The sequence below is a fragment of the Fusarium oxysporum genome, chromosome IX, assembly GCF_013085055.1.
Source record: "Fusarium oxysporum Fo47 chromosome IX, complete sequence".
Lineage (NCBI taxonomy): Eukaryota > Fungi > Ascomycota > Sordariomycetes > Hypocreales > Nectriaceae > Fusarium > Fusarium oxysporum.
Window position 1 is genome coordinate 2,310,557 of NC_072848.1, and position 16,668 is coordinate 2,327,224.

At 49.2% G+C, this 16,668-nt stretch overlaps 6 protein-coding genes across 6 annotated transcripts; 4 read left to right on the forward strand and 2 right to left on the reverse strand.

Annotated features, from left to right (window-relative positions):
* Nucleotides 1-4,023: 4,023 nt before the first annotated feature.
* FOBCDRAFT_231727 (kinase-like domain-containing protein) lies at nt 4,024-8,015 on the reverse strand. The gene is made up of 6 exons (XM_059609869.1): nt 7,766-8,015; nt 6,964-7,688; nt 6,636-6,913; nt 5,695-6,587; nt 5,273-5,641; nt 4,024-4,655 (listed from the first exon to the last, which is right to left on the reverse strand). The coding sequence occupies exons 2-6, from the start codon at nt 7,653-7,655 to the stop codon at nt 4,434-4,436; spliced, it is 2,454 nt and encodes an 817-aa protein (XP_059467853.1). The 5' UTR covers nt 7,656-7,688; nt 7,766-8,015; the 3' UTR covers nt 4,024-4,433.
* An 82-nt stretch (nt 8,016-8,097) lies between these two features.
* On the forward strand, nt 8,098-8,772 carry FOBCDRAFT_323110 (translation machinery associated TMA7). The gene is made up of 3 exons (XM_031190404.3): nt 8,098-8,280; nt 8,347-8,436; nt 8,496-8,772. Exons 1-3 carry the CDS (start codon nt 8,259-8,261, stop codon nt 8,588-8,590), a joined length of 207 nt encoding a protein of 68 aa, XP_031034389.1. The 5' UTR covers nt 8,098-8,258; the 3' UTR covers nt 8,591-8,772.
* A 108-nt stretch (nt 8,773-8,880) lies between these two features.
* Nucleotides 8,881-10,180, forward strand: FOBCDRAFT_231745 (hemolysin-III related-domain-containing protein). The gene has a single exon (XM_059609870.1). It carries the CDS (start codon nt 9,297-9,299, stop codon nt 9,858-9,860), a length of 564 nt encoding a protein of 187 aa, XP_059467854.1. The 5' UTR covers nt 8,881-9,296; the 3' UTR covers nt 9,861-10,180.
* Nucleotides 10,157-12,515, reverse strand: FOBCDRAFT_298679 (WD40-repeat-containing domain protein; the record flags this gene model as incomplete). Its single annotated transcript, XM_059611935.1, has 2 exons — nt 10,157-11,310; nt 11,351-12,515. The coding sequence occupies 2 exons, from the start codon at nt 12,513-12,515 to the stop codon at nt 10,346-10,348; spliced, it is 2,130 nt and encodes a 709-aa protein (XP_059467855.1). The 3' UTR covers nt 10,157-10,345.
* A 999-nt stretch (nt 12,516-13,514) lies between these two features.
* Nucleotides 13,515-13,691, forward strand: FOBCDRAFT_231748 (uncharacterized protein; the record flags this gene model as incomplete). Its single annotated transcript, XM_059609871.1, has 1 exon — nt 13,515-13,691. The coding sequence occupies one exon, from the start codon at nt 13,515-13,517 to the stop codon at nt 13,689-13,691; it is 177 nt and encodes a 58-aa protein (XP_059465846.1).
* A 1,658-nt stretch (nt 13,692-15,349) lies between these two features.
* On the forward strand, nt 15,350-16,423 carry FOBCDRAFT_206549 (uncharacterized protein; the record flags this gene model as incomplete). Its single annotated transcript, XM_031190409.3, has 2 exons — nt 15,350-15,980; nt 16,038-16,423. The coding sequence occupies 2 exons, from the start codon at nt 15,350-15,352 to the stop codon at nt 16,421-16,423; spliced, it is 1,017 nt and encodes a 338-aa protein (XP_031034394.3).
* Between the last annotated feature and the right edge of the window lie 245 nt (nt 16,424-16,668).

The following is a 16,668-nucleotide window of genomic DNA, read 5'->3' on the forward strand; positions in this document are numbered from 1 at the left end:
TTACAGTGAGGCTGACTGATGGGAAACGGGACGGGTTGCAGGAGAGGCGTCCAATGAGAAGCTGTACAGGTCCCAAGGAATGTGGCCCGTTGCCTGTCTTTATCGGCCTGTGATCTCTGTCACCCGTTGGATGCATGGCATGGATGGTAGTCTAACTGATAACGACGACTTTACTTTACGGTGAGAATGTGAAATGAGAATGTGAATGCGTATGTCGGCTCGGGTTGCTTCCAGTTCAGTTCCTGTCATCGGATGTGAACGGGTATCGTACAGTGCCTCGCCTTTGCCTTCGCCTTGCCTGGCCTCGAACCCCGGATCTGAGCGAGCACTGACTGACACTGACAGATTGAGGAGGAACTGAGGCGACGAGGTATTCATTTTCTTACTGATAACTTGTTTTCAACCTCAGTTAGTTGTTCCAGCCACGAACCATTATCGCATGATCTCAGCTTCCCCAACGTGTTTCTCCATGCATCCAAGTGGAATTATTGATAGAACTTCAGGTGAAGCGAAGCAAAGCAACTTGACAATTGTCCAAAATACCGTCTCGCCTACCCTATTCCATGTCAATAAGTCCGAATTCCTCCAAGGGCCCCTGGTATTCCAGCTCAGTTGAGTGGTCCCCTAAAAACAAGACAGTGTCTCATTGCTAACAGTTGTCAAAGACGGGTTGGGGCGGGTCGATGGGCCCGAGAGAAGCGGTCAGGGCATTCGAGAATGGACCTTTCACCGTGATTACCGATCAACCATCAACTGCATCGTCAAAAATCACGGGTGCATCTAAACCCTTTGAGGTCTAGGTCCTGGCACTCAGATCTCCAGCAATCATCTCCGACTTGGTTATTCCCCGTTGTAGCCCTGTTCTTTACGCGCACTGAGCTCTAAACATATCATCTGGATCCACTTGACACAGTGAGGCCGCTGTCTAATCCTTGATCTACAGGGATATCCCTGGAATCGACCCATCTCTCGCCAGCGAGCACTGATTCCTCTGACGCCAATGCCACTTGAGTCAAAGTCAAAGAAAGAAAGAAAAAATGTTCTAATTAATCTCCAGTTTCTGAGTCCGGGGCGTCGATCATACGCCACTCTCTACTGTAGCTGAAGCATGGCGTTGTTTTTTTTGGCCTCAGACATTGCTTCATGAGGGTTCGAGCTTTTCTTCCATGGCGATGACCATGGGCAAACAATCATTATGCACTAAACTCTTCTGTCTCAGCATATGTTATGCATGGGCTGATTACGTTTCGACCGCTGACCGAAACCTGCTCGCCTCTACCGCTGCAACTTGATTGAACCACTGGCTCTCGCACCAAGCGACGGCAATGCAAGAGCTTGCTCCATCCTGGTTCAATACCGGCTGCTCTTATGCATTCATCGTTGGTTGCGAAGAAGAACAGCCAGCAAATCGGGATGTTACTCTGGCAGTTCCAAGCAGGAAAAGGTTAACCACATGCCATATCGATCCAATAGGGAGTTATCCTCAACACTGCCGTCTATGCACTCACTTAGAGAAGCTATGCGCATCTTGAGTCATGGCTATGCATCTCTACGGTTGAGTCCAGCTTGCTACGGCACAAGACCTCAGCCATAGTTCTAGGTAGATCGGGAGATGGAGAGAAACAAAGGCGGGCAGTCACTCGCATTGAGGATGAGCAATCGAGAGCACACCATCAACTGCCGCCAGGGCCACTTCCCCGGGAACATGGTTGCGGTTCGCTGGTATCACCTTGGCTTGGTTTGCATGATATCTTTTTGAAGTCTGGTGTTTCTAGCCCGATTGAGAGACCCTTGCCGTTGACAATGGGACTTTGGGGTGGAAGCGAGAGCTGGGACTCGTTTCTGGTCTGATAACGATCTGAAGATCGATCGTTGAAAACCTCTGGCGAGATACGACGACCATCACATGCAGTGCCGAATCGATCAGCAGTTATCTCTTGGAGACAACCACTCACTACGTATCTCCTTGTAAACTTTGGTCAATGAAGACGCCATTATGAGATAGAAGACCGTCTCAAACGTCAAGCTGCACCACTAGAGCCAAGACTGCCCGTTTCGAGGTGGGCTGACATCAAAGCCTCTGTTTGTAGATTCACCGCCAAACGCTGGATGTCTGCAAGGGCTGGTATGTGTAGCGTGTGGACGCAAGGGAGGACAATGCAACACACAGTATTTGTCACGAGGCCCCAAGAAAGCGGACGTGCGCGAGAAACACGCTCAGCTCAAACATAATTTGAGATACCAGAATTGTATCGCATCATGGCCGATCATTTACGGGCTCGTGGCTACCGTAAAGAGAAACCAACGTTGTCGCCTTGGTTCAAAGTCTAATGCACTGCCGGTCTCGACTCTCAACGGCGCATCACTAACTAAGCAGAAAGTAAAGTAAAGTAAAGTAAAGTAAAGTAGGGGCGGGGACTTTATTGGGTGGTGTTGAAGCTTACGGGATGACATCCGCGGCGCCTGGAGGGGCCATCATTTGCATCACCGACTTGTGAAGTTGAAGATCGAGTTGGTCCAATTGTAGCGCGATCCAGAGTTAGAGCGTCACATTGACTCTCGCTACCAAGTTCAAGATCTTGATGATGCTAAACCGTGGTCTACTAGAATTGATACGGCTCCCCTTGAGTATGAGGGATGGGGAATGGTCCGGACACACGAGGACAAGGTCCGCTCATAATCAGCCTCCTTGTTTGAATCGGCCGTGCCATGTTCATGTGGAGTTGGAATCTAGAGATGCCGTCACGGAGCGGACCCGGGGTAGGACAAGGAGCATCACAAACGGTTATGTTATGTTACCCTGTATCCAAGCCAGATGACATGGTTCTTCTACTGTATATTTGTATATTCACCTATTAGTCAGGGCGGGTAGTACATTTTACAGTAATTTGTTGTCCATTCACAGTTATCGCGTCCGATCACACGAAACATCATAATTGTCGCATTGACCTGATCATCATCCAATACAAGAACCCTCACCAAGACACAAAGCGATCACCACGACGTACTGTAGGTCCCCCAAATCACAGGCTAACAAACTTCTCCTGGACGGATCATCTCTCCTCATGAAACTTGTAGGGCAATCACCAGCAAAACCCAGCAAATTGCACCAATGAATAACCCATCGAAACAAAACCCGCCGATCCTGACGACACTCTCGCCACAGCCCGTCATAATGTCTCAAACTCCCCCTGTGATAAAGTGAGGCTGAGAAATCCCGAATCCACTTTGATTTCATCAAACCCTCAAGCTCAAGGGATCCTTGCCCTCGCTCCGAGTCTGGGCGCAATCTCCGTCGCAGGTTCTGTTACAGGTTTGTATGAGAAGGGTGTTACAATCACAATTTTATTCCTGCACATCATAATGCAGGGCAAACATCGGTACGGTACATTCGGGGAGAACCGATAAGATCGCTCAAGACAGAATGAGTGACGATCTGTGACATTGTTGATCAAGGAAGGGATATTGGATCATCAAAAGCCTCACCTTTGCGCATCACGACAATCATCGGCACAAACGTCACGACTTGCTCGCCATGCTCATCTTCCTTCTGTACCACTGACATTATCTGTGTGACCTCATTGACGTCAAAGAAGAGACTCCTTGATAGTCTGACCAACCACTCCCCATCCCGACCAAGCGACTTACACAGACCACAACCCGTGTCCCCCAAACCATCTACAACAAACATCTCAAATGTAACATCGGCTGCCAGCAATCAGATTTAGCAAACCACAATGTGGAATCAGCCCTGATCGTTACGCCCCGCCTCAGTCTCTGCCTACCAGGCTGTCAAACTTGAACCTGGAATGAACAATGTAGCCTAGAAAATGCACAACATGTTCACCTAGCGTAGGCTGCCTGGCGTGCTCACGCGGGTCAGCAAGCCCACGCCTGCATCGCCACTCCGTGCCCGGGAGCCTCAACCTCAATACCAAGCCCGAGCATGTGGATTCCTCCCGTATGAGCCGGGCGTTATGTGACTCGGAATATAGCGAGTACGAGGTCACGCATCGTAAAAAGACTCAATCAACCATCGGCGATCATTCATCAGATAATCCGAGTATTGCTTAGCGATTCCTTAGTAGCTATGTTATTACAACTGTGTAGGCATTTGTTTTAGACCCTCGTCCAAGCTCGATACTCCAGAACTCCATCAAAATTTCTAGCCTGCTTCTTCCAAGTCTAGATTCCAATAAACTCGGCTTCATACGAGACATAACAGACAAGGTGAGACATAGCAAGGCATGATATAAAAACGGCGGTGACACGTTCAGAGACATCGATCAAACCACCACATGTTTTGAACCAGCGAGTATCCTCCCTTGCTTTGTCTAGCCAAGTATAATCCCCCCAAAAAATCTCTCATCCCGCGCCTTTAATTGTCTCAAAACAGCGTCATGAATCCATGATCCGAATGCTTAACACCCTCCTTACCGACGTACATGTCCCGGCCGTGCAGTAAAGAAGGGATGGCGCAGTGCATCAGCCGGCTTCATCCTTTTGTCGGGATTGAGTGTAAGACAGTGCTCGAGGAGATCAATGAAGTGGTTCAGATCCCTCGTTTCCGCGTCATTCATCCCTGACGACGCAGCCATTAGTCTTGTCCGTAGATCCCGAGTTGGCTTTACCACCGCCATCGTTCGGACGGTTGTCTGTAAGCACAGTTTGTTAGTTATCCATTCCTGACTCATAGTTCTAAAATGGGAAAAGGAATTCTCCATATAAATGCGCATGTCAACAAGGGCTGAGCGCTTGGCCAAACTCTTAGCAGCCGTTGAACTCGTATGCAAGGGATATGTAGGTCATCGTTGCTGACGCTCAGAGGGAGTCCGATCTACCGAGACAAAACAAGTCATGCGACCTGATCTTTAACCTTGAAAGGATCTCGAGGCGTTCTGTAACCTCATCTCATCACACCATCCATCCCTTGCTGAGTTTGTTCGAGAACCCCGCAAGGGCGGTTGAGATCAAACATGCCTGATGGCTGTTGTTTTGATCTATCGACCGTTGTGTGGGTGGTGTTGGTCATCGTGAAGTTACCCCACATATCCCGAGCGCTTCAGTCTGCAAGGGATCTAGGCGCTTACGCTCGCAGAGCCCCAAGATGGAACAGCCCCAGCCATTGTCGCAAAAATAGCATAGACCTCGCGTGGGCGGCCACCAAGAGCATGACCATATGGCGCTTGTAGGCAGATGCAAGGAGTGTGATGGCAAAAACAACAGCAAAAACAAAAACAACATGGAGGGAGTGAATGGAATCACAACATACCTTGCCGAGAACCTTGTCTCGTTCGATGCTGACGAATTGTCCCTTGTCGTCGAAATGAGCTGGCGATAGTTGACCACGCTTGAACAACTTCGGCGTTAACCTTCCTCTGATCTCCATAATTGCCTTGAGCATCTGATTGTTGCTGTCTCCAGCAAAGAGGATTTTGCCGGTGTACATCTCATACAACGTGCAGCCGATGGACCACATGTCGACGGCGTAATCGTAAGGAATGCCCAGAATAATCTCCGGCGCTCGATAGAATCGACTGACGAGGTATGGAGTGACATCCATGTGCGCTGTCGCCGCATCCGTCTTGTCGATAGCCGTACCCAAATCACAGATCTTTAGCACGTTGTGACTCTCGTTTACCTACTAAAGTTAACACTCGCGTGTCTTAATATTAGCATCGTGGGGTTGCATACCAAGATGTTGTCCGGCTTGAGATCAGCATGAATGATACTGCACTTTCGCATGTGCGCGAGAGCGATAAAGATCTGGTAGGCGTATGCTCGCGTCGCTCCAAGATTGATACCCACATTGTTACCAAACTTTCGCAAAACCTCTCGCAGGTTCATGCTCAGGTTCTCGAATACCATGCACAGATGGCCCTTGTAGTCGAACTGGCGGATAAACTTGATGATGTGCTTGCGACCCTCAGGGTCGGCCTCGTTGAGCTTCTCCAGAATAGCAATCTCTGTGTATCCTCCCTTTCGGAGGGCATCATTGTTTCGCATCATCTTGATAGCGACGAGCTCCTTCGTGGTGATGTCGACGGCACGGGCTACCCCTGAGAACATACCCCTTCCCAGTGCTGCCTGGATCTGATACCGACCATTCAAGACTTCACCGATACGAATCTTGTAGTAGCCATCTTTGTCGTCACCTTCGAGAATACCTCCCTTGATAGCTGGGACATCAGGGGCCTTGCCGTCGCCCTCGATAGGCGCGACCGGCTCGACAGGTTTTGTGGCATACTTTTCCTCGTCAAAGTCTTCCGCAAACATATCGAAGTCATCATCGTCGTCATCACCGCCGGCTTTTTCGGTAGAACCTTCTTGAACATCTTCCTGTGGCTGTTGTTCCGTTGCAATGGGATGCTGCTCACCATGAAGCACGACGTTTCCGTGCCGGAGCTCATGTCGTCGTTCATCCTCCTTCATGTCTCCAGTAGGATCGTAGTCAGCGGCTGAGGGGCCATCCTCCTCGTCTGGCTGAGCCTTCCCGTGGCTGTTCATCAGGTTTTTGTCATCGAGGAAGTTGATACCCCCAGGAGACATTTCGATATGTGATCCGGGAGAGCGCGGTGATGCGATATCTGCACCTCTGGTCAATAAGATCCCTCCACCAGATGCTGTTGACATACCTGAACGGGGAGTGCGGGGGCTTTCAATGTCGGACTGTGCTCTCATGGGCGTGTCGGGCGTGGTGGATGCAGGAGAAGCTCCGTGAGCTTTACTTGCAGCAGCACCTACAGCATGGAGAAGGAGAGGAGTTGCAGAACTGTGCTTAGCCAGAATCTCCTCACGTCGCTTGCGGCGTCGCTCAATTTCAGCTTCTTCGTCAAAAGGCTCTGGCTCTTCGTAGTCGGGCTCTGGTTCAGGTTCCGATTTTCGTTCGGGTTCCTTCTGAGCTGCTGGCTCCCTATGAACATGTCAGTGCTTCGTTCAACCTAGGAATGTAGATCAACATACTGCTGAGAAGCCTTGGAAGTGCCATGTCCATTTGTAAGGCCTTGTTCAGGTTTAGCATGATGTCCTTGGGCGCGTGAAGCCTCTCCTACAGTCGTTCTCTTGGACATAGAACCGCCATTTCTCGTGCTTTCATCATACTTAAGTTCCCTCGGCCCATCGTCGCGACGATCGTATTGGCCTTCTCTGACAAAACGATCAAACCTGCCCCTATCCGAAGGTCGGGATCTTTGAGGAGAGCGACTCCTGTTTCGAGGTCGTTTGTTGGAATACCGATCTCGGTCTCCATCGCGGTAGTTGTCTCGGTCGCGGCTCCGATCGCGGCCCCCGTAGCTGAAATTTGATGCGCGCGATGCAGGTCGATCTAGGTCATCGTATTGTCCTCGCGGCTTGCGATGGTCGTCACGTCGCGAGTCCTCGTAGTTCCGGCGATAGCCTTGATCGCGAGGCCTGGAGTTGTAGTGATCCCTGTCTCTGTCTCTTTCGTCGTGCGATCGCTTGTAGCCACGGGGTGAAATGCTTCGTCGTGAACCGTTGCTGTATCTAGAAGCCGAATCGTGATCCGGAGTCGAAAGTCTACTTTTGTTTCTGTCTTGACGGTCAACACTGCTTCCTCCAGTATGCTGCAGTGAAGTTGCCTTCAAATCTTCAGCGCCGTTCTCGACGATCTCGCCTTCGTCCGAACTCGACGCCATGATGACGACGGTGCTAATTTGGATCCTCAAGGCCTTAAATGGAGAGAAGCAGAAACAGTGTCAGCGCTGGGGACTAAGAAGAGCAGAGTGCAATGGGAGAAGAGCCCAACCGGATCAGTAGTGACTCGTAAAGGCTCAGAGCCGATAAGGGAGGTAATGTAGCAGATGAAGGAAGACTGGAGCGCAGTCCAGATGAAAAAAAAGGTGGGTAAGCGAATTGGAAACTCTGAGGCGAGTGCAGGTGCTGCGAAACCTAAACAGGTGTCGCGATGCGAGATGAAAGTTATTATCTGAACCGAATATCTCTAGACTTTTGACGTCAGGTAACAGCGAAACAACTGATGAGGCTACAAGGCCCATTTTCTGGATTAGCTAAGCCCCGAAAGACCCTTATCCATCTTATCGAGCTTATCCCCGCGGTCGAAAGTGGGCTCACCGCTGCCAGTGAGTGGGCTGGGCTGTGCTGAGCGCGAAAGGGCCTGGACAAAAGTCAATAAGCGGGAGGCAACTTTTCCCTCTCGCGACAATCTTTGTTTCTTCAACCGCAGCTTTTCCTCATTTTTAACACAACTCAAGACTCTCTTTCACTTCACGTACATCAAAATGGGTGGCACTAACCGAGAAGGTTCGTTAAATCCCTCCGACTCACAAAGTTCCACGGACGTAGAAAACTAACCCCTCCAAACCACAGGCGGCAAGGTCAAGCCCTTGAAGCAGGCCAAGAAGGCCCAGAAGGACCTCGACGACGATGACAAGGCTTTCCTCGAGAAGAAGCGCGCCGGTACGAACTTCCAAAAACGAAAGATACAAAGAAACATCACACTAACAACTACGATACAGACGAGAAGGCTCGCAAGGAGCTTGCCGCTAAGGCTGGAGGCAAGGGCCCTCTCAACACTGGTGGCCAGGGCATCAAGAAGAGTGGAAAGAAATAGACGTTTCGCCTGGTTCTAGCGACGATTGAGCGAAGACTCGAGATATCCCTGGAGGCTTTGGATGGCGTGAGCGCATCAGACAGACAGCCTGCGTGTTTTTAGGCGTTTTAGACATTGGCGCTCACTGATCACAATATTTTCGCGCGATGGCTAACGAGAAATGAATTCTATGCTGACCCAAATGCTGACCCAAGTGCTGACCTGCAGTGTCTTGTTATTCCCGTGAAACCAGACCTGAGCGTAGTCATGATCGTAGAAATGCTAGAACGTCGATGTTATGATAGTAAAACCTCCACTGTATTAGTGCACCTCGCTTGTGGATTTCTTCAGCGAACAGCAGATCTCTCGCCAAAAGACTTTCATCTCCATTTTCAAGTCCATCATAACTTCTTTTGCAATAAAACAGGGTCTTCGACTAAAATCAAGTGGAACTTCTACGACGCTTCTAGAGGCCTTCTTTCATTAACCATACATCATCGATTTGTCTTTAGCCTCGGAGCACGTCGCGCGTCTTTTCATGTGCTTGTCCCAACAAAACTACCCTGGTCCAACAACACAACAATAAACGACCGGAGAAGTGGAACTTGGTTCATATATAAGTCGAGAACTAAGGCGCAAGGACAAAAGCTCTTGTCGGTTAACGATTCTATGCAAAGTTCCTGATTCTAGCTGCATTTGTTCCGAGTCTGGATAGCCTCATTTCATCATGGCCGATACTCAGCCCTACGGCGTTCGCAATCGCCGGCCTTCAGTCACAGACAACCTTATCAATGCCGCTAAGAACTTCGAATCAAAGTTTGAACAATCTCTACTCATTCTGTGGGATGATCTCCCAGCTTGGCGTCGCGACAATGCCTTCATCCTCTCGGGCTACCGCCAATCTCATGGCTCTTATGCCCATTCATTCCGCTCCCTCTTTTACCTCCACAATGAGTCCGTTAATATCTGGTCTCACCTCCTCGGTGCCATAGTTTTTCTCGCTAGTGCAGCCTACGTTGATCGAGTTGTCCGGCCACGGTACGAAAGCGCAAGCAGTGCTGATGTACTCGTCTTTGCATGCTTCTTTGGAGGCGCTGTTGTATGTCTGGGGATGAGTGCTACGTACCACACTTTGTCGAATCACAGCGATACTGTTTCAAAGTGGGGTAACAAGTTGGATTACACAGGCATCGTGGCTTTGATCGTTGGCAGCTATGTTCCTGCTCTGTATTACGGCTTTTTCTGTTTGCCTAATTTGATGGTTTTCTATTTATGGGTTGTAAGTCTGTAATGTTGTTTACTGATGGTAGAGAAACTCGCTGACAAAGTAGATATGTATACTTGGTCTTGGATGCACAATCGTTTCATGGGTTGAGCGCTTCCGGACCCCAGCATGGCGTCCGTACCGTGCAATGATGTTCATCGGCCTTGGTCTCTCTGGCATTGTTCCTGTCATCCATGGCCTATTCATCTATGGTTACCAGGGTCTTGAAGATCGCATGAGTCTCAGCTGGGTTCTCCTCCACGGGGTCATGTACATCTTTGGCGCTGTACTCTATGCGGTATGTCCTCCCTGACTCTTCACGCAAAGCATCTAAATCTGACTTAATAGGCTCGTTGGCCCGAGAGAAGCGCACCTGGCGCCTTCGATATTTGGGGGAGCTCGCATCAGATCTTCCACATTTTCGTCATCCTTGCAGCCGTTACACACTTTTACGGTATGGCCAAGGCTTTCGACTACCACCACACCATTATGGGCTCTCAGTGTCTCATGGACTAATTGGCTTGCTCTTCTGTTATTGTCAAACCAAGATCTGTGATCCTCACCAGACCTGAGCCCATCGCCACTGCAGCCCAACATCCATACTCTTCGTTAGGATTCCATTCGGCCACGGTGATCCTCGTCAATGGCTCGTAAATGATGGCTCGGGTCGGATCCATGATAGCACCCCCTTCTTCTTCATCGTCGCCGACAGCTGTGTCGGTATCCTTCTTCTTTGGCTTCTTCCCTTTCTTGACCGGCGGTTTATGGGCTGAATGTTTAGTTAGGCTGCGCTCCAATATGAAGCCAGTCGCTATTCTTGAGACTCCTCGTGCCGCCGCGGGTGACTCAGCTGGAAAAAGCTTTGCGGGGCGATGTTCGTGATGGAAGACTCGGATACGGTCCGTGGGTTCACGCCTTGTGGTGAAGAGTTCAACCTGGGGATTGATAGCCCACAGCGAGCCGTCTAGAGAACCGACGAGGAGGTATGGATGTGTTCGTCCGACTGCGAGACAGGAAGGGAAACTTTCCCCTGTAAAGACGCGACGCGCAACAGGGAATTGCGAATGGTGCATGAAGCCGATGTGGGTATTCAGTACACCGGCGGATGGGTACATGGAGTAGAAGCCAAGCAGGTGGTCGCTGTATCCAAGCAGATTTGGTTGTGTTCCAACTGTAAGGTTCTGGACTTCGGTTGACTCGTAGCTTGGCGCACGAAGGTCAAGCAGCTTGACAGTTCCGCCGACAGGGGTTGAGGCAACGAGATATGGCATCGCTGGATAGCCAGAGACGAGGTCGACTACGATATTGTGGTGGACAGGATGTCGCGATAGGAGGCGATGAGGACGTAGGGACCAAATAGCAATAGAACCGTCCGTATAACCCAGCACCAGCCGGTTGAAATTGATCCATGTAAGAGCTGTCGCTTTGACGTCTTCGTCTGGGAAGCCGAACACAGCTATTGGCTGCATAACCTTTTCTGAACACTGTTAGTAATTGGACTGATGTTAGTGAGATACTGAACTTGCCATAACTTCCCCCTCCACCATCACCAGCCTCCACCACGTACACGTTTCCGTCATCGCAAAGAATGGCCAAGAAGCCGCATGCAGGACTCCATTTCACTCTTCGAGCCCGCCCAAATTCGAGACATATCGTCTTGCGCAGTATTGGAGGTTGCACTGAAGGTCGAGCAAAGCCATTCTCTTGCCGCTCGCCGACGAACTCCCAAAGCTGCACAGTACCGTACTTTTGAAACTCTGGATTCAAAGATTCCTGCTCGTAGTCGTAGAGCTCCTGATCGGAATGTGGAATAACGCATAGGGCAAGAAGTTGCGGCGAGTTGGCGTTGTTCAGAGGTGCCCAGTCCATGCCGGTGACAATACCGCCGGCATCTAAAATCCACCCAAAGGGCGCGTCATCATTTTGCATTGGGAGGCCATTCTGAGATATAGAGTATGCGTCACCAGGTTCGAATTTGACCTCTTGTTGCGATGTGGGCGGCCCTAATAATACTGGCATTGGGTCTCTCTTAAACTGGTACCGTGGAACTTCCTCGGTCGACAGTGGTACCATCGCATTTGCTTCTGGCAAACTCTCCCTGACGCGCTCATACCAATGCTCAGCGCTGTAAGCTTCCCTTTCGAAGAAGTTAGGCGACCAAACACCTCGGTCTTTCTGTCCCTCATCGTCCTGAATTTTCGGAGGAAGCACTGTCCAGTCCATCCAACGATCCAACATACCCGTGACCAGCTTGACACCATCCTCATGACGTCCGTACCACGCCTCAACGAGCTGCTTGCCTTTAAAACCGCGGTCGTAGGGCCCCCAATACGATCTCACAATGCGTCCATCCGCCACAGGCTCAAGATCGAGGTATCCCGTGAAGCCCGCTGCGCGAACGTTGAAGGGCCTAATAGGCTTGACACGTTGACGCGCAAATCTGTCCAGAACACCATCTGGTTCGCTCACAGGACCGTCGGATTCTGCATCTTCATTTTCGTCGTGCTCTTGGCCAAGGGCGAGCTCTTCGGCACTTTCTTCTGCAGCGGCAGTCTCATCAAAGTTTTCATCCCGTTCTGCGTGTTTGGAAGCGCGATCGAGAGCTTCTTCGTCGGAACTACCTTCGAAGTCGTACTTCTCTACCGTGTATCGCTTCGTGCGATTAGATCTCCGGGTTCTCATGATGAGTTGTGAGTGATAAGGATGGAAGCAAGCTGAGCTGGAGGTGTACTGAGACAAATTTTAGTGGGGAGGCTACTCTGTGCAGCTCCGATAACACTGGGGTTACCGCTAACTTCAGGTTTAGTTACCTTACTGAAGGATAGGTAGGTTAGGTAGGGGAGTCACAAAATAACCTAAATATTGTCCCATTTACCAGACTGCCTTGAATATAATTATTGATATATCTGATATTAATTTGTATCTTGTCTAGCTAGAAAAGGCTATGTTTTCTGTCGTTCTCCGGGCGCTTTTCTTTCTCACCAACTCTAATGTAACACTGAAACACTTCCCCTTTGGAAGGCGAGAAGACCTAAAAGAATTGGTTGGATATATTGTAGTAGTCACGAAAAATGTGGTATTGGTCCGTCGGGGCGAGTTTGTATAAGAAAAAATGTAATCAAGTGCCTTTTTCTTCTCCTATAAGAACCCTATTTCTGTCATTCAAAGGCCTGTCCGTGATCTTCCAATGTCCTCCACACTTTTTCGGAGAAGCAGGAATGGGTTCACCATAGGTACCTTAGCTAGCTGATAGCCCAGAAACAGGGCTTGGAAGAGACCCGTGAGCCTTAAGGAATCGGACTGACGGTGTCGAATTGTCTGATCTGGTTGATTAAGTGTCCCATTGACACACCTTGGCCAAGCTACATGATGCCCTTCTTTTCGTCATGGCCTAGCTGCATGGAGCCTTGTCCGAGATGTCGATGGTAAGGTAGGATACGATACGCGATAGATATCCTCATCTTGTTGGGAGTGGGAGAAAGAATCATACATGGGCCCGTTGATGCTTCCTACAAGTGTTTCCAATAGCCACTCTCGGCGAGTTTCAAGCTTGACTGGCTGAATATGAGGCTCAGTACACCAGTGGTACGATTCATGTATAGAGGTTTGGAACTTACGCATAAGATTGTAATCCCGAGATCGAATATCGGTTTCTATGGGAGGAGTCTTGGGTGCCAGACCATGGTTCGTCAGCCGATCGAGCATCTTGTTGATGGCATCAAGCTTGTCTTTAATGGGCTGCAGCTTCTCATCAAAGATTCTCTCAAGATCATCCCTCGAAGCGTGAAAAATAATAATGCCTGGCATGGCTGCGCTTTGTACACAACGCCCTTGTCTTCTACCGATCGAAAGGCTTAGGAGGCGTCCGGAATGACTGATCTGGTGGATAGAATTGGTGATGATATCTGGATGGAGAACTTGAGTTTGTATAGTGGATTGATGGATTTCTGGTTGATGGTGTGTGTTTAAAAGAAGAAAAAGATGGGAGAGAAGATGAGTAGACTCTATTCGGATTTTGTGAGGGCTAAGTACTGATCTAAACCTTTCGTTAAAGCTTGTAAGGGCTGAGTTGGTAAGTATTAAGTTAAACCTTTCTGCAAAATTCTCAACTCTAAAAAAACAAGAAAAGCCTCTCCCTCGAGCTTCGTCTCCAAAGCCACGATGGTAATACAGCTTGTAATGTGACCTGTCAGGAAAGTTGGAACGGCTGCTGAAACGACCAAAGACATGAACGGATTTTCATGCAACATCATCAAGCTTTTGCGCAAAAAGTGAAACACGGACTTCAGACTCATTACGTGGCTTGAAATGAAGAGTATCCAGAGGTCATTCGTGCTGGTATTTTGGTTATTGCGTCGCCCAGCCCATTTCTCAAATGGGACCGAGATGGCAACGACAAGATCATGAATGACGGGGGAAATCGTCTTCGGGCAACGGGCTCTCAGCCTGGCTGTTTTGAAGGGCCGCTTCTTGGAGCATCTGGCCTTCCTTGAAGTTACCCCTAACATAATAGGCGAGGCGCTCTTCAGGAGAAATGAGTAAAGTTGGAGTTCCTTCATGCCTTTTATTCTTCAAAAAGAAATATGACATCGCCATCAGCATCGAACTTTTCGAGCATGCCAATTTCGTCAACAGCTCCAACTGTTGACGTGGGTGTATCTAGTCTCAGTCGCTTGCATGATTTTCAATGAGCCAAGTCCGTTTGCCTATGCACATGGGAAAATATGGCAGGTTAATGTTGTTGGATGAGCGGATTTGGTATTGAAAATGGTCAATCCCCCCGGCTGAGAGTTTCTGAGTGGCAGATAGATTGCAGCGTGATTTGTTCGCTCTGGTTTGGGAGATACAGCTGCTTTGGACATAAGCCAGGGGCAAATCACAAGAGAAACACGGCTCACTCAAGAGAGTCACCAAGACAAACGATAAGAACGGATTGAAGAAATTTGATTAGAAATCCCAGCCATCACGTCGCGTTTCTAGTCTTCTTCTTGATGAATGCCATCTTCGCTTGCTGTCTCAGTGTCCAAAGCAATAAGATATCATCAGACAATTTTGACGCATGGCAAAGCGAAGGGATTGATATTTGCGCGATATCCAACTTCTAATTGCATCCTATGCTTATTTTGGCTCCCTTGGATCTTATTATCTCTTTTTAGAGATAAAAGATTCCCCTCTGAACAATCTTTTTGTTTGTCCATGTCCCTCACAATCATGCACAATAGACGTCTACTTGCAACAGAACTTCCTTTTCTTTCCCCAAGGAGCTTGTCAAACTTGGGCAGTGTTTATCGAAACTTATTCTCTCTCTATTTCAATCCGAACGGTGTCATATATTTGCACTGTACCGCCACTGTCAGACAGCTTGCCTTGCCGGCCTCAATCAACCGCCAATTCACAGCGGCTGCCTGCATCTCTCAACCACCTTTCTTTTCGACTTGATCATCAAGGTTTTGCACTCTACAACTCCCGACCGAATGAAACGAGGAACTGCCTTTGCTATCCATCAGGTTTCCATCATGTCCAGAAATCCCGCCAAGCGCCAGAAAGTTCAAGGAGTGACCCCTGCAGCCTCTGATTTCGAGAGTTTCGCACCAGATGGAGATGTCGTCTTCATCGTCAACAGGGATAAACGCGTGCGCGTTCATTCTGTTGTGATGAAGGGCGCCTCGCCTGTATTTGCCGCAATGCTCGGGCCAAACTTCATGGAGGGCCAAGCTCTGGCGACGGCCAACGCCAATGCCAACGCCGAAACCGACCCCTTCGAGATCGCACTACCTGAAGAAGAAAGCTCCATTTGCTTCGGATGGATTCGTAGAGCTCTCCACTCTCAATCTGCCACAATGCTCTGGGACCCCAAATGCTTGGAGCTTGTGAAAGTCTGGTCCATCATCGACAAGTACGACATGCAGCAGAGCATGCAACTTTCTATCATGTTCTGGTCACACAAGAGACTTTCCGCGGCCCTCACGACACAAGATCTCTGGCTTTTGGCCCTGGTGTGCTTCCAGAATAAAGACTCGGCTTCCTTTGAGACTATCACCAAAAGGCTTCTTCGACGTTCCGAGGGAGCATTCTTCACCAGCGGCTCCAAGACTGAGAGGCTGGTTAATAAAAACATGCAAGGACGATTTTGGTACAAGCTCGCAGGTGAGATCAGATGAATCAAGCCCTTAATCTTGAGCTCAAGCTAACTCCTTGCCACAGCAAAGCTCCAGGTGGTACGAACTGATGCCCAGAACAAGGTGGCTAGGTTGGTGTACAATGAGATTCCCTTTATCCTTGCTTCACACACCTGTGCTACCGAAACAGCGGACTACTTCGACCACTTACCCCATCTCATGTGGAATGATGGTTTCCAGATCTTCTTCTTGGACATTGGAGCCCCTGCGAGCTACCTTGACGAGGTTTTATCAGCGCTGGATAGCTGGGTGACTCGACATGGTGGCCGACATGGAGGCTTATGTGATGGCTGTGCTGGGCTTACAGATTTACTTCGAAGGCAAATCCGTAATTCTGAACCTAAGATCAAAGGCATATGCCTTGCTTGTTTCGAGAAGGGAGACAGCACATGTTCTGAGCACAAGGACTAGGCTCCAGTAGGTAGCAATGAAAGCCTAACATTCAAACAATCCCAAAGGGGAGACAAAATGGTTCAAGATCTTTATCAAAGTTGATTAATGCAGCTAATATAAGGGCCTCTATTGCTTGGACACATGACAGTCAAACATACAAGACCACAGTTCGAGAAGGCGAAGGTGAAGAAACTCCTACTGAATGACTATATCTATGTAGTCATAAGAACAACGCTTGCGACAGAGGATGCGTAAACAGCTCG

Bases quoted from the DNA above. Each gene is read 5' to 3' on its own strand.
- FOBCDRAFT_323110 (XM_031190404.3), top strand. From the start codon at position 8,259: ATGGGTGGCACTAACCGAGAAG. The intron at 8,281-8,346 runs GTTCGTTAAATC...TCCAAACCACAG, and splicing joins GGGTGGCACTAACCGAGAAG to GCGGCAAGGTCAAGCCCTTG. The intron at 8,437-8,495 runs GTACGAACTTCC...ACTACGATACAG, and splicing joins CCTCGAGAAGAAGCGCGCCG to ACGAGAAGGCTCGCAAGGAG.
- FOBCDRAFT_231727 (XM_059609869.1), bottom strand. From the start codon at position 7,655: ATGGCGTCGAGTTCGGACGAAGGCGAGATCGTCGAGAACGGCGCTGAA. The intron at 6,914-6,963 runs GTATGTTGATCT...ACATGTTCATAG, and splicing joins ACTTCCAAGGCTTCTCAGCA to GGAGCCAGCAGCTCAGAAGG. The intron at 5,642-5,694 runs GTATGCAACCCC...TAACTTTAGTAG, and splicing joins TCAAGCCGGACAACATCTTG to GTAAACGAGAGTCACAACGT.
- FOBCDRAFT_231745 (XM_059609870.1), top strand. From the start codon at position 9,297: ATGGCCGATACTCAGCCCTACGGCGTTCGCAATCGCCGGCCTTCAGTC.